At 44.7% G+C, this 15,032-nt stretch overlaps 2 protein-coding genes across 6 annotated transcripts in view; one reads left to right on the top strand and one right to left on the bottom strand.

Moving 5' to 3' along the window:
* The window catches only part of LOC119699105 (serine/arginine repetitive matrix protein 1-like), a 45,496-nt gene that overhangs the window by 13,118 nt on the left and 17,346 nt on the right, over window positions 1-15,032 (bottom strand). Inside the window, exons 2-5 of the mRNA XM_038132153.1 lie at window positions 6,232-6,529; window positions 4,719-5,872; window positions 3,890-4,009; window positions 2,535-2,639 (exon numbers count right to left, since the gene is read on the bottom strand). Of these exons, the coding sequence (XP_037988081.1) occupies window positions 4,950-5,872; window positions 6,232-6,529 (1,221 nt within the window). The 3' untranslated portion in view covers window positions 2,535-2,639; window positions 3,890-4,009; window positions 4,719-4,949. The remainder of the gene's footprint in view (window positions 1-2,534; window positions 2,640-3,889; window positions 4,010-4,718; window positions 5,873-6,231; window positions 6,530-15,032) is intronic.
* Window positions 5,405-15,032, top strand: part of BACH2 (BTB domain and CNC homolog 2) — a 183,098-nt gene continuing 173,470 nt past the window's right edge. For all 5 annotated transcript variants that reach the window (XM_038133695.1, XM_038133699.1, XM_038133694.1 and 2 more), the window contains exon 1: window positions 5,405-5,992. The gene's annotated coding sequence lies outside the window, so the exon portion shown is untranslated. The remainder of the gene's footprint in view (window positions 5,993-15,032) is intronic.

Here is a 15,032-nt window from a genome sequence, read left to right as displayed (position 1 = left end):
CGTACATAGTGCTACATGCTAGTATTTTGCAGGTCTAGTGAACTTATCATCAGCAATCTAGGGAGAATCTGTAAAATGTTGCTCCAATAAACAGCACAATTTGTAAATCTGTGTTTGTGAAAGTTCCTACTGAACGTGACCAGAGTTATGGTGCTGAATTGCACACTGCACTATTTGTGAATCTGTGATTGTCAAGGAGACCAGACCTACAGCGTAACCCAAACTATTTGTGCATCTGGGATCTTAACGAATGCAAGTGGACTTACAGTGTCAAATTGTTTGTAAACAGAAATTAAGCACAGCCCCACCCAGCCCCTCTGATCTCAGGGCTAGCTGGAAAGCAAGGGGGCTTAATTTCTGCCAGATTTCTATACTCTTAATACAGTAACTCCAAAGGCCAAGTGTTGTTGAAAAGATGGATTACAAGCTGACCTAAAACAAGGTTTTGCCCACAACTGCCGTCAAACCATTTGACTGGGCTGATTCTTAGTGATAGGAGGACATGTGAACCGAGATTTAACTAAGTCATTTCAGATGTCCTTGCTTTTAGAAACAGATTCTGGGATCATCCTGACTTGAGAAAACTCGGAATTTGACAGAGTTGACCTTCAGAGCTCTTAAAAAAAGAAGTTTTATATTTTAAAATACCATTCTAAATGCGAATTCTAAAATGTAACTCACAATTTGTAAATAATAATGAGCGCACTAAGTAAAAAAAAGCTGAATGCAGTAAAAGAGTTGAGGAAATTCTCAGAAGATGGCACTGACTTTAAACAAAATGAGGAAGGACAAAGCCTAAACCTGGCTAGCCATCTCCAGGACTTGCCGGGGGCTGTATTTGCACTGCTCTTCACAGAACTGAGCTTCAAAGCACCAGCATGCTGCTAGGGCTGTGTTTGCTTTGGGGCTAACAAATTCTCATCTCCTGCAAAACCATTGGAAAGAATAATCTTTAGCTCATTCATCCTACCTGTCTAGCATAGGTGTTGCAACTACTTTTGCCAAATTAAACTATGTCAAACCTAAGTTGGGTGACTCCAGCAAGTAGGTGATGTGAACAGTTTACATCTCTTTTTTTTTTCTTTTTCAAAAAGACAAAAAAACAGTGAATACCCTTAGTGACCACAAAATACTTTTTTGAAATCTTAATGATTCCTAGCCCTTTGTTTCTTGACATACAAAGAGTTCCTTATATTCCCTTTTTTATTATGTTACCTGCATCAATTTTTTTAAAGGTCAGTGCCTGCCGTGTTTTTCTACTTGCTTCCTGACACTGTAACTTTAGTCCCAGCAACAACATTGGTACTTCAATATATTTCCAATATTATATCTCACCAGATCCTCAAAATACCATGCCAAGGATCTGAAGCTCTGTGCATGACAAATGCTCCTTTGTGGAGCTTTTGATGTGATGTCAAGCCACGCTCCAGAGACACTACACTGTGGATCTTTGATATGGCACACCATGACAATGTCTCCTTCGTAGCTGTCACCGCCACTGAGTCAGGGTGTGCTGTTAGTACTGTCAGTGCTCCAGGAAACGTAATGTACCTGGGGTGTGTAAGGACCTGCTTGGGAAAAGCATGCGGTGCCTGTAGTATAATCAATAATCAACTGTGAATTTCTTAATCACTGTGAAGAAAATGATGCAATGTCATTAAGTCTACCTGCATAACCCAGGAGAATATGTGCATAATTACCAATAATGACTTAGATCTCAGCACAGGACCAGGGCTTACCCAGGAAAACTGGTATTTTTCAACCCAAATGCTGCAGGGCAAAACATGCTTCAGAAGGAAATGACAACTTCCTGAATTAAAACTTGCAAAATTTGTCCTTATTTTTCCCTTTTCACTCCTTCATTACCATTGTAAAGATCAAATTGCATAAGATCCACTAACGTGTTGCTCATTCATAGTCTTTGAGTCAGCGTGGTTGAAGCCAAGACTGCAGTACTTGTCTTCCCATAGCACTTTAAATTAGGAATTGCCTCTCACTAGGAAAAAGCCATTTGTTTTTATAAATACGTGACTGAAATACCTTGCAATACACAGAGCTCTCCAACAAGTGGCACTATTAAGACTATTCAAGTTACAAGATTGATATGCAAATGAGATCTCAGAAAGGGATGTTGGGACATGTTTTACAATATTGGATTCACTTAAAAATCTTTTGAATTTACATATGAAATATGATTGGAATATATATTCATAATTCAGCTACTCTGGAAAGTTTTGTGTTATCCAAAAAGGAAGAACCACTGAAAAGTAGGTCAAGAGCCATAAGCTCAACCAGGCAGTCCTCCTCAAAGAGATGAAGTCATGGCAGTGTGGAGAAACCACCTAATTAATATGTTAGTAAAGGTAACATGCAACCAGGAAATTTGTCCATAGCTCTGAGCCAACACATGTTGTTGAATGTGTGGATGCAGCCTTTTCTGGAGGATGAGTTGCAGCATTCATGGCAAGTTAAAGTAATCCCTTAAAGTATTCTTGGGTCAATTCTAAATTGTACCTCTTCACATTCATTCTTACCTTATTTTGTTGTCATTGCTTGACAAATCTGGTGTTGTTTTGAGTCACCATACGGGACATCTCTTCAAATAACTCATATTTGTCTGGAATATATGTTTGGCTGCACTGCAAGAAAAATGGTCCAGAAATAGTTACATATGAAAAAATTTAGGCATGAAGATAGTTGATTGCAATGGAAACAGTATCAGACCAGATTTGTGGCTGGAATATAAGTAGTTTGGGAATTAATTGGGAAGCCAAGGCATTAAAACGTAAAATATGTCATATAAAAATAGCATTTTTAAACTGTAGGCTTCATTTGGTTAGCATAATATTCTTTTTGGTTAGTATAATATTCCTTCTGTATTTGGAAAACAACTGTCAGCTTTTCCTCAGTTTTCTACTGTTATATGGAGATACAACAGCCATAACAAAATCATGATCTGAGTGACTTATGGGAATGTGAACTCTGCCTTGAATTATGAGTTGATCACAAAATTATTAATAGCATTTGGGTACCAAAAGCTGCATAGAGCTACTTGGTGAGTTGTCAAAAAGCCTCTGTGCAGAGCCCCCTCTTAGCTCTACCTTCTTGCACTCTGTGCTGATATCTCTGTCCTGCACAAGCGTGACCTGATTCACACTGAAGCCACTGCAAATTTTATCACAGCTCAGATTGAATAATAAAACCCAAAACAGACATTCTCACATTACTCCTCCTTTTAGACAAATAGTAGCATCCATTCTAAAACATCAGCCAGTAAGATAAGTGGCAATTATTGTGCTATGGGCAAGGCATACACGGCGTGCTTTGTTTCCACTTCGGATGGCTTTGACTACCTGGAGCTGTATCTCCTGTAGTGTGCTGTAAATAACAGAATACGTGCACTCTGAATGCAGTGGCATAACGGGCACGTAGCATGCTAAGTAAAGCATTACAAATGCTGCATGGCTTATTTTTATCTCTCTGTCCTTCTCACTATAGTATTTTTATCTCTCATGCCAATACAAAATTATTTTTCTGTCTCAGGGAAAAACAAGGCAACCCGAAGACTCAGCCCTACGAGTGTATAAACATGATGAGTCTCCTTGCATCCTGTGGGACTTTTTGCATGCTTATCACTATATATGTCTGCAGAACCCAAATGTCACTGGTGAGCAAGGCTTCATATGAACATTACTTGGAAAGTGAAGTTTATGAGTTAAAATCTACAGCGGGGTGCTATTCTGCAGCTACGTGTAGCTAGGAAAAGTAGGGGCAAAAATGCTGTAAGGAACTAAAGGCTTTCCACTTCACACAAGTGGACAATAGTGCAAAAGGCAAACTGGGGAGAATCACATTTTTGAAAAGTGACTACATGCTTGCCCTGACATACAAAGAGTTGAATCTAGGTTGACAACATAGTTTCCTGTAGTTTGGCAGACTTCAAAAATGCAGGTAGCTGATGCAATTTCAGAAGACATCATTGAGAAAACTTCACAGGAATGGCTCCTCTCTAAAAGATACAGAAAACGCAGTATATCATTTGGCTGTAATGAAAGGGGGAAACAGAGGATGAAAACGTACAATGAAAACTGACAAACGCAGAAAAAATAACAAACATGCACATGTTAATTACTGAACGTGCTTTTGTTAGCAGTAGGTCACCATCATTCTTTATTGACATTTACTGCAAGTGCAATTTCTTTTTCAAGATCACTGACCCAGGAAAATGTAACCCTCTAGTTATCCAACGCCCTTTAATTAGAGATGTCTCCAGAGATAATCTCACTCACGGCCCCTATTGTGAATCATTTATTCTCCAACTTTCCTTTTTATCAGCTGTCTTTCATCTTTATGTTTTTCTGTCCGAGTCCGGCTGAGTAACTCGGGCTTGCAGAATGCGGCTTATTCATTTACCGGTTCCCCCAACTGCATTTCATGTCCACTGACATTTGGGGTCTCGCTCAGAAGCACTGGCTGCCGGCACCAGGATAATTTGCAGGAATCACAGCTTTCCACTAGGCAAAAGGAACCATGGCGCCAAGCCTCGGGGTGGGAAAGGGACTCGGACTGAGAAAGGGACTCGGATTCGGGCGCTTCACACACACACACACACACACACACACACACACACACGAGAGGAAGCGAAGAACAATCAGCGCTCCCGCCTCGGGAACACTTGTCGGGGTTTTGTGTTTGTTTTCAGTCCCGGGAGCGCTCACCTCCCCGTGCGATGCTCGGCACGGCTGACTCATGACTGCTGGGCGCTTGCGGTCGGCACTACAAGTAGGATGAGGTTTCTCCAGGGGGCGGAGCGCGCAAAATAACGCGGGCATCAACACCGAGGCGGCCCCGCTGGCAGCCAGGGCTGACCGGGGTGGGTGTTCTTCGCCCTGCCCGTCGCACCGTGCCCAGTGCCTCCCCAGCGCCACAGCCGTCCTAGCGGGGCCCCCTCAGGCGGCCCCCGCCGCCATGGCGGCCCCGCGCGGCGGACTACGGCTCCCAGAGCCCCCCGCGGCCGCCGGCGCGAGCCCCGGCGCGGGGTCTGGCGGCACGCACGCACGCACCCCCTCACGCGCGCACACGCGCACGCACGCACACACACACACATACACACACACTGCCGCGGGAGGGAGCGGGCCGGTGCCGCGCATGCGCGGGTCGCAAGCGGAGGGGAGGGGCGGGCGGAGCGCCGGCGGCGCCGCGGCTATTCGCGGAGCGGCCGTACGCCGCTCTCCGTGCGTAGGGGCCGCGGCGGGCGTAGGCGCGGCGGCGGGCGCTGCGCCGTTGGCGTAGCGTTGTTGTGAATGGAGCGCGCGGCGGGGCGGGGAGGGTGACGTCAGCCTGCGAATGTCAACAATGTAGCGATTGAGGGGCGGGGGCGGCGCTGGGCCGGGGCGCGGGAGGCGGCGGCGGGCGGCAGAGCCGGGCAGCAGCAGCGGCCGCGGCAGCAGCAGCACAGCAGCGCCGCCTTCGCTCCTCCGCCTCCACCGGCCGGGCTGCCACCGCCGCCGGCCCCGGGTGCCGCTCCGGCAGCGACACAGCCGCCGCGGTGCTGCTCCCCCTCCCCCCCCCGCCCCGCCGCCCGCCCTCTCTCCACCCGCCCTCCCTCCGCTGCGGCTTTCTCTCCTCCTCCGGCCCCCCTGCCAGCCCTCCCCTCCTTCCCTCCCTTCCCCCTTTATTTTTCTCCGCAAGACTTTGGCTCTGGAAACAGCTGGTTCAAAGCAATCGCCATGTGATGATCGTCTGGGTCGGGTTTTTTTTTTTTCATTTGGGGGGGGGAGGGTGCAGGTTTCTGAGCGCAGAGAAATACTAATAAGAATTTCCGAAACAACAGCAGCAGCAACAACAAGAGCAACCTCCCCCTTCCCCAAACCTCCTCAGCCGTAACAGCCCCCCCACCCCCGGGCCCACTCCACCCCGCCCCACTGCCTCCCCCACCTCCCGCCCAGGCTGCAGCGAGAGGGGCGACCCCCGAAAGTTGCGCGGAGGCGAGGTGAGTGCGCCTGTTCCGCGGCTCGGCAGCCCCGCCGGGGAAGGGGAGCGGGCGGGAGGGGGGCGAACTTTGGGGGGAGGCTGGCCGTGCGGGGGGGCAGCGTGGCTTCTCCCCTCCTCGTCCTCCTCCCAAGCGCAGCAGCTGTTGCGCGGGGTCAGGCGTGGGGCTGCACCTCCGCCCCCGGAGCTCCGCGGGCTGTGCAGGCGCGCTTAGCGCTTATTCCTTAAAGTGGGAAATACGCGCGTTGCGTAACGGGGGGTGCGCGGCGGGCGCGCGTGTGTCGGTGCGCGCTCTCCCGCTCCCCTCCGCGCTGCCTCGCACGGGCGGGAGCCCCGGGCAGCTCCTCCGCCGGGCGCCGGCCCTCCGCCGCGGCCACCTGCAGCCTCCCGGGGCCGGCGGGCAGCGCGTCCGCGTCCCGCCGCGCCCCCCGCTACCCCCGGTCCCGCGGGCTCGGGGAGGGATGCGAACTCCGGTAACAGTTTCTAGGATCGTTAAGGCGCGGCGTGCGGGCACGGCAGCGCGCCGCGGAGACGCTGGCTGTCATGAAAGAGGCTAAGTGTGAAACCGTGCCTCTCCTTTTGTGGAGCGGGCTATTTTGGTCATGCGGCGGGTGTCTTGCTTAAATCGCTTCAGTTGCCGTGAGATCATTGTGCCCTTGTTGTTGAAGCTCCGGAGTAAGCCCCGGGTTTCGGTCTTTACAAATAAACGTGAGGCAGGGACGACATCTGATTAGAAATATTCCTTAAGACGTTGGAAAGATTGGGAAATTACAGCGTTCCTGTTTGCTCTTGTTGAAGCCGTGTCAGTGTTTTCCTGATGAAAGCCCGTTTTCAGAGACTTTGGAACTGTCACTAAACTTGTGCATATTTTAATTTTTTTTCTTCTGAGCCTCGAGCCGAAAACAAGTTACGTTGTTGGTTTTTTTTGGGTTTTTTTTTTTTTTTTTGTGCTGGGAATTGTCTGAGATTCTGCTGTAGCTGGTGGAATGCTCTGCAGTTTGGGGAGGGTGGTGATGCTTGGGTAAATTGACTTTTTCAGGTATGTAAATACTGAAATTTGAGGTAATTGCTGAGATGAGATGGGTATAATAAAACGATAAGCTGATGTGTTAGGATTTTGCTGCAACAGCCCCATAGACAACAGCTTTAAACCACTGTTCTAGGAGCTTTACATCTGACGAATAGAAATAAAATTCCACCTCACATGAGGGCTTGCTCTTTTTTAAAAGCCTTGTTGCCTTTTGTGTCCACCCGCCTGCCCCCTGTCACTGGGATCTGGGCAGCTGTGCAGCAAAATGGATCAGCGTTGTACTTCCCTGCCGTGTACTGAACCTGAGTTTTCAGCATCGCTTTTCACATTTGACCCTTCAGCTTCAAAGGCTGCTCTGAAGGTGCTCTACAAGGAATGGAAGGAAGCCGTGACTAATTGGAAAAGTAGAGAACTGAAAAATCAGGATCATAGGTCTAGTTGTCTTGTTAGTTTCCTCTGTAACGCCGGGCGAACCACTCAAACAGATGTACGCCAGTACACAGCTGCCAAGTGGGCAAGAAAGGTCCCTAGTGATTTTGGAGATAAGGTGGCTCTCAAGATATTTAGGGATCTTTTGCAGAAATGCTCCCGAGGGGCAGAGTGTGCGTTTCTGGGCAATGATGGGCAACTCTGCTGTGAAACTTGAGGTTAAACAGCTAAATTTTTTTTAAACTTTTACCATTGTGGAGAGTAGATGGGGAAGATGCACGCAGTGAATAGATGACTAATGCACATGCTGACAGATCTGTTAATCAACAGCAATTGTTTATGCTCGAGTATCTCACACTGGGAAACAGTTCTAGGACAGGTACTCCTAGTCTTACTCTGACCCAGAGGCACATCTGGAGCATCTGTTGGTGGTAATATGCATGCTGGCAGATTGCTCTGGTGATGTAGGTGGGATGCCTTCCTCTCTTTTCCTCTTGGCTTTCAGTCATTCATTTTGCAGCAAGAAAACATCGGCTGTTTGCTCTTTTGTGTCAGGCAGGAGGGGAAGTTAGGCATAAAACCTGAGTTTATGAGGAGACTTTGGTAAATCTTTGACATTGGAGAAGTCTTCAGATACTCATTGCTATATATTATGGAGACTTTATTATTTCAATCTTACATATTTCTTTCTGCAAGTGCACAGTAAAAGACAAAGAGAGCTGAAAATAAAACCCTGTATAGATGATATGTAGTGTGGAATGTGTGACAGAAGTTGCTTGCCTTTGCTTATTTTAAAACTTTTGTTGCTTGATTTTTCAGTCTGAAGCGCTGTTTTTTCTTAATGAGGCTGCAGAGTGATTGCCAGTTATTTTCTTTTAGGTTTTCTCTAAAGGTGTAGTGTAAAAAAATATCAGTGAGGGTTTTTTTAAGAATAGAAATAGATGTTTTGTCATTGTGTGCCTGTGACATTCTTTTTGGGTAGGGCTTCACATATGCACAGATAAAGAGACTTCTCAGACCATAGCAAAGAGAGGGTTATGGCACTAAGCTGAAAAATGAGATGTGTAACATTAATATATGCAAAGTAATCTTTTCAGTAGTAATGGTGTTTTTATGTAATAAACTTGGTAAAATTGAATAGTATTTATTGTGTGACATGAACAGTGTCTCTTGTGGTTTTAATTTGGGTGGTATGAACATGGTTTATATATTCAAATCAAATGTGTATGCCTTTTTACTCAAAGGAATACTTTGTGAATGGGTTCTTAGTTTACACTAAGAATGTACCTGCAGTGTTGAGCAGGTCTGACTAAGATTTGAAGGCATGCATGCTTCTTTCACCTCTGAGTCTGAATTTCCAGCTCAGTTCATTTTGGGTGTGATGCTTGTATATAAGGTTTTTCTGAGTTGAGTAGTTAAGGAAAATACACTCATTATTCCATTGATGTGCTGAAGAAAATTTAGGTTTAAACTTCATGCTTTCTCTGAGTTACTTACTCCTGCTGCTTTCAGTGTTCCTGCGGACTACAGATGCTTTAAGAGAATGTGTAAAGAGTGTTGTTCTGATACCGCAGTTCTTTATTGATACTTGAGCAGGTGCCCAAATGATTTTCTTGTTGTAGATGAATGGGCAGTAGAGTTCTACTCCCAGTAACTCCTGCAGGATTTCTGGAATAGTGCTCAAAGTACTCATTCAGGTTGTTACAAAAAACGGTCATCATTCCTTTAAATTCAGTCAAAAGATACTAACCTTGGCAGCTGTCTGAATATTACACATTTATTTGAAGCTTGCATCAAGAAGATGTAGAATGTATGAATATAGCCAGCTGAGTTGCAATGTGCTCATCTTGCTTTTTAGATAGGCAGAAACATGATTGAAAAGAGTGCTGCATGCTATGCCACTCTTAGACTATGAATTACAATTTTGAAGCAGGCAAGCGGAGGACTGTATACAAATGCTGCCTCTATGACCAGTGATGGACTTGCATCTTCAGGGTTACTAGAACTAATGATCAAAAAGCAACCACATGTTCAGAACAGGCAAAAGAAAAGGAACGAGGGAATAAGTTCGGGAAAGCCCTTATGCTAAAAGTTTACATGTGTGGCAGAACTTTGATCTGTTAAATATTGGGCTCAGAAGACTCCTCTGCTCGATTGTATTGATCTTCATGCAGAAGGAGCCGCAGCAACAATCTGAAGAACACCACCTGTGCTGCACTGGCATCTCAGCAGATCAATAGATGTGTCCCTGTTTAGCTTGAAAAAGACTGTCTGTAAAAGCTCCTAATATGGCAGGGGCTGAACTGCAGCTCCTGTGTGTAACCCCTCAGCCCTCGCTGACTTCTGTGTCTGCTCTCCCTTTGCTGCTTACACCTGCTGGTGCAAACTTGCCCCCAGAGCCAGTCGGGACATTTGGGATTCAGTGCCTCAAAGGAGACTGAGATGGAGGAGGTGGTGCAGGTGGTTGCAGGGGCAAGAGACACAGGGACCTGAGCTATGCCTTTTTCTTCTTTTTACTTAGAAAGGTGACCTGAAATGGTCAGATCCTTCCAGATTTATTCCTGAGACCTATTATTTGCATACAACTGTCTCTGCTATCACAACTGAACAAGATGTTTGAAAAGCTATTAGAAACAAAAAACAAGGCAATTTCCAGTTTATCCCTAGTAAGAGTTGAAACAGAAGCCTGAAGCTTTTTTTTTTCTTTCTTTTCTCCTCCTGAATGTTGAAAACAGATCAGCTGGGCTGTGATGGGTAGATGGGGTTTGGTGCACACGTTCAAAAGGAGTCTCCCCACTAAGAAAAACAGGAACTGTTTGCTGCCTGTCACCACGCAGGGCTTCTGGGCTGTGGAGCAGCAATTTTGTTTTTTAAAAAGAGGAAAAGCAGCTTAAATAAACAAAATGACCCTTGAGACTTAATCACAGCTACTTATTATAGCTGACATTCACTGAGGGCTTTTTTTTTCCTTTTTTTTTTTTTCTTGAGTGATCGCTTTAAAATTTCAACCTGAACTAGGAAAACAGGAACTGTAGGTGTGGAGGTGTTCCTTCACCCCGATTTGCATGCAGGCTGTTTTTTTTAATTTAGCGGGTAGGTGTGTTCGGTGTGTGCGAGTGCAATTGAACATGTCAGCAGTTTCCTACGAGCCGCTCTTGCTGACTCACGTGTCTGGTGCAGCTTGGAGCTACCCTGGCTATAAACTATCCACAATAGGAGGCGCGGGCAGAGAGACCGGCAGTGCCGAGCCGCTGTTCAAAGGTTATTTTCGGTTCTCCGGTCACTGCTTTGCTGTGGTTTTCTTCCCCAGCAACATCAAAACACACTGTCATTTTGCCAAGCTGCCATTCCTCTAGGTGCAGAGGGCTAAGTGGAAGTTCATTGAGCCGCTGCAGAGGTTGCGCTCCAAGTGCATTCTGATGCTGCTGATCAGCAAGCTAAACCTCTGGGGTTTAGGTATTTTTGTTGGTGTTGGGCGTGGTTTTTTTGGTTTTTTTTTGTTTACATAGGGTTTGTGTTTGTTTGGGTTTTTTGTTTTGTTTTGTTTTTTTGTTTTGTTTTTTTTTTTTTTTTGTGCCTGGGGTGTTACCCAAAAATCCTCTTGAGCATAATTTCAAATTTGGGTATGGCAAGTCTAGCCTATGAATTGTGTTTTCTCTTTCCAAATGCAAGCTGTGCTGTGGAGTCTCCTACCCTCCACCCCTTTTTATGGCATAAATCTTCTTTAAAAACAGCAAGGAATTATTATTAAACTTTTAAAAACCTGGTTTTAGCTGTCTTTAATTTTCAAAATTTTGCTATTTCTTAGTATCATTTTTGCCTCCTGTGTGGCAATATCACTGGCTGCTAGCATGAAAGGATTCCTTCATCTGCTCACGCTCTTGTACAACTGCTTCTTTATTTACAGACTCTATTCTGATTACTCATAAGGATTCTAAAATGATAGCTGCTGCTGACTGATGATTTTTAACTGATCTTCTTGTTGTGGTTTTTGGGTTTTTTTTCTTCCCTCCTTTCTTCTTTCTTTCTTAGCTGATCACAAAAGCCTTTGCAGAAGTGGAGTGAATTAGCCATCTGCAGTTCTGGATATACTGTGAGGGAGTTTAGATTTGTAGTTGTCTTTTGTGTATTTTTCTTCTTGTGGAATGGGGTGAAAAATAAGCGGTCTTTGAAAGTGTGATAAAAAAAATCAGCTGCTATAGAGCAGGGTTTAAAAACAAGGTGAATTCATATCACTTGTTTTGTTTTTAGTCATCTACTTTGACCAGTAATTAATAGAAAACCACACTGAGAGCTTTATAACACATGAAGAAAATGGGTGTTCTTGGTTTCTGCCAATACAAATGACTCATCAGTATCAGTAGGATTTCTACTTCTAATAATAAAACTGTGGAAGACCTTTAAAACATGTGGTTTTCGCCCCTACTCTTAGTGAAAGGTTGGAAAATATTACTTTGAGTTTTTTTTTTTAACTTATGGGAGATTTAGTGATTTGCTATGCAGCAGTGAAAGATCTTGTACACTCCAAAGAAAACCTATTATACCACTGCTTGCAGTGCAAAAGTCTTCCCCTTTCCTGTCTTCTTAGTGATTTGCATTTCACTGTAGAGAATTGCCGATCTTCGCTGTCAGAGATGTGCATCTGGAAAATATAATGCATTTATGTTGACCGGGGGAAGACTTGGCACACTACCTCATCTTGCTGAGCTGCTGTTCTCTACCTCTTTTCCAGTCTAGTGGGGAGAGGGACAGTCAGACTGCTGAGTGACCTGTATTGCTGTTTCAGCTGGGGTCAGAGGATGCGGAGAGGAAGATAAACAGAAAATAGGAGTTGAAACAAATGACAACTGTAGGATGTGTCTGTCACTACCTGGAAGGAAGCACGCATCTTCCAGTACTGAAAGTGATACTGAAAAACGTGCAAATCAGAAAGTGATCTGTTAAATTGTTTTATTTTTCTCTCTCTCTTAAAAAGTAATAGATTTCAAATTCTTTTAGCTGTTTACCTTTTTGTAAAGATTCTGTGCTGTGTTCAATGCAGTGAAGTAACCTCTAGCACATGCTGCTTTTTGTTTGAAAGTGTTACTTGTAGGTTGCGAGGTTATTTTGTTTTCATGTAAGCAGAGCATGCCCTTCATGGTGTTACAGTATATAAAATTTTAATTATATTTTTCAAGGTGTTGTACTTTGAATGGTAGTCCAATCAGTGTCTCCTGATCTGCTGCATTAATATTTAGTGTTGCTATCTATTTTCAAGTTGCCTGTGTTGTTACAAGGTTTAAAGGCTATACTTGAGGCAGAGCTAGTATTTCCTTCCCTGTTAGAGTGAAAATTCCCACATTTATGAAGCCTCCATGTTTACTTTCTCTGTTGTTGCAATATTTATACTAGTGAGTTATTCCTTATAAGGATATGATGGTTCTTTGTTTCTTCTTATTCTATTTTAAAAGTAGAGTCTGTTTTTAACAAAATCCACTCAGAAAATTTAGACTTATCCCAGCTCTCTCATCGTCAGTGGGCATCTTTTACCACTAAATATTTATATATATTATATTTATATATATTAATGTAGTTGGTTTTGGTTGTGCTGAAATACCTTGGATGCATTTGTCAGTTTCTTGTGTAACCAGACTCCGATGGAGAATCTTTGTCTTGTAGCCTCTTACTGGGAGAAGTGCACTAAAAATAGAGGTACAGAAGCCTGTGGAAATAAAACTTTGCAACATGTGGAAATCCAGTTGTTCGATACATGGCAACAATAAGGCAGGTTTTATTTTTTCAGATGGATATAACAAAAAAGGCCAAATTCCAACTTAAGGGATTTATTTAGGGATAATTCTTACTGAAGTTCACAGAGAAATAATAGGTAAAGACTGAAAATAAGGTGTCAGTGGTCATTCAGAGTTCAAGAGGACACAGGTTCAGCACTCTTGAGTTTGGCATGTCTTTAGAAAATCCTGCCATCAGAAGTGCCGTGAAGGTTGGATCGTGGCAAATGAATAATGCATCTAGATCTCACTGATGTTTTGAGCTCTTGACTCTGAAATGGGATTTGTGTCCAAAATCACTGAGGGATGGACCTGTGAAGGGCATCTGACAGTGTTGCTGCCAAATTTGGGGCTGTGATTCTGCTCAGCATCTCCTCTCCTTGCCTTTGCTTGTCCTGGCACCTGTCTCATCCCACAGTGGGCCAGCCCTGCGAACTAAATTGGCAGGAAATTACTCAGTCTATGTGTAGGGTTAGTTTTGTGCATGTTAAGTTTGCTGTGGAGTCTGTCAAGAACCTGGATAATGCATCAAATTAAACCAAAACTCGTTAAAAGGTTTAGAGCTGGCCGTGGGACATCTGGTCTCCCAAATGCACTGACCATCACTGCATCATGCCCCATGCATCATGCCTCATATCCTAAAGGTTGTTCTTGTCTTGCTCTGGCAATGTGGTGGCTCTGCAGAAAACCAGTAGCAGCCTGTGCCTAGCCTAACCTGTAGCTTGGCAGGTTATGCTTCGCAGGCCAAGAGAGGTTAGGGATATTTATTTCCAGCTTGTGTGTGCAACAAACAATTGAAAAAAAAAGTTAGAGGAAAGCAGAACTCAATCAAATGAGTCTTCAGTGTTAAAAAAATGCAGAAGTACTATCTCCTGCAAATATTCAAATAACTGAAAGAGGGTAGGTTTAAATTAGATGTTGGAAAGAAATTTTTACTGTGAGGATGGTGAGGCACTGGAACAGGTTGCCCAGAGAAGTTGTGGATGCCCCAAACCTGGAAGTGTTCAAGGCCGAGTTGGATGGAACTTAGATCAACCTGATCCACTGGAAGGCATCCCTACCCATGAGAAGAGGTTTGGAACTAGATGATCCAGAAGGTCCTTCCAACCCAAACTACACTGTGATTTCTGTCACAACTGTTCTATTTAATTCCTACCTGATTCTGGCTTCTGGCCTCATGCAACCAGGTCATGTCACCGATCTCCCAGATGTGATGAGCTCTTGAGAATTTTACATTCAAAGAGATGAGCAGACTTGGTGACTATGGAGAATTTTTTGAACCATGTGGCTGCAGTCCTAAACCCTCGGGTCTTCTTGCAACCTTTTAGCACTCTAGGGATGATGGTGAGCAATGTTGAGTGACAGGTTCAGCAGATGACCCAAGTGACTGGAATTTACTCACATGAGGGAGGGAGTCTAACATCATCTTTCCAAATGAGGGTGAAATTGAGAGCTGGTAGTGCCTTGTGCCACTGGGAGCATGAGGTCCTGCTTGGCCATCTGCTTGTTGTGCTTTGCTGAGCTGATTCAGCTTTTTGACCTAGTACACATCAGTTTGCCATTTTCTTAACCCTGCCTAATTTTCCTAAGCAATTTGATGAGTAAGACCACTGGTCTAAAGAGCAGCAGGGCTAATGTGGGAAAGTCAAGGAAGAGCAGTGGGTGTGCAGGTTGCTGAGGGGCAAACCCAGATCTCCTAGATTTGCTGTCCGTAGCTTCACCCCACCAGGCTGCTGGAGCTGAGTGGCTGTTGTTTGGGAGGGGGATGGCACTGCTGCCCCTTTCCTGTGTTCTTGAGCAGCACCCCGGGATGA

This window comes from Motacilla alba, chromosome 3 (assembly GCF_015832195.1).
Source record: "Motacilla alba alba isolate MOTALB_02 chromosome 3, Motacilla_alba_V1.0_pri, whole genome shotgun sequence".
NCBI classification, from domain to species: Eukaryota; Metazoa; Chordata; class Aves; order Passeriformes; family Motacillidae; genus Motacilla; species Motacilla alba.
This window is presented reverse-complemented; position numbering and strand designations above follow the sequence as displayed.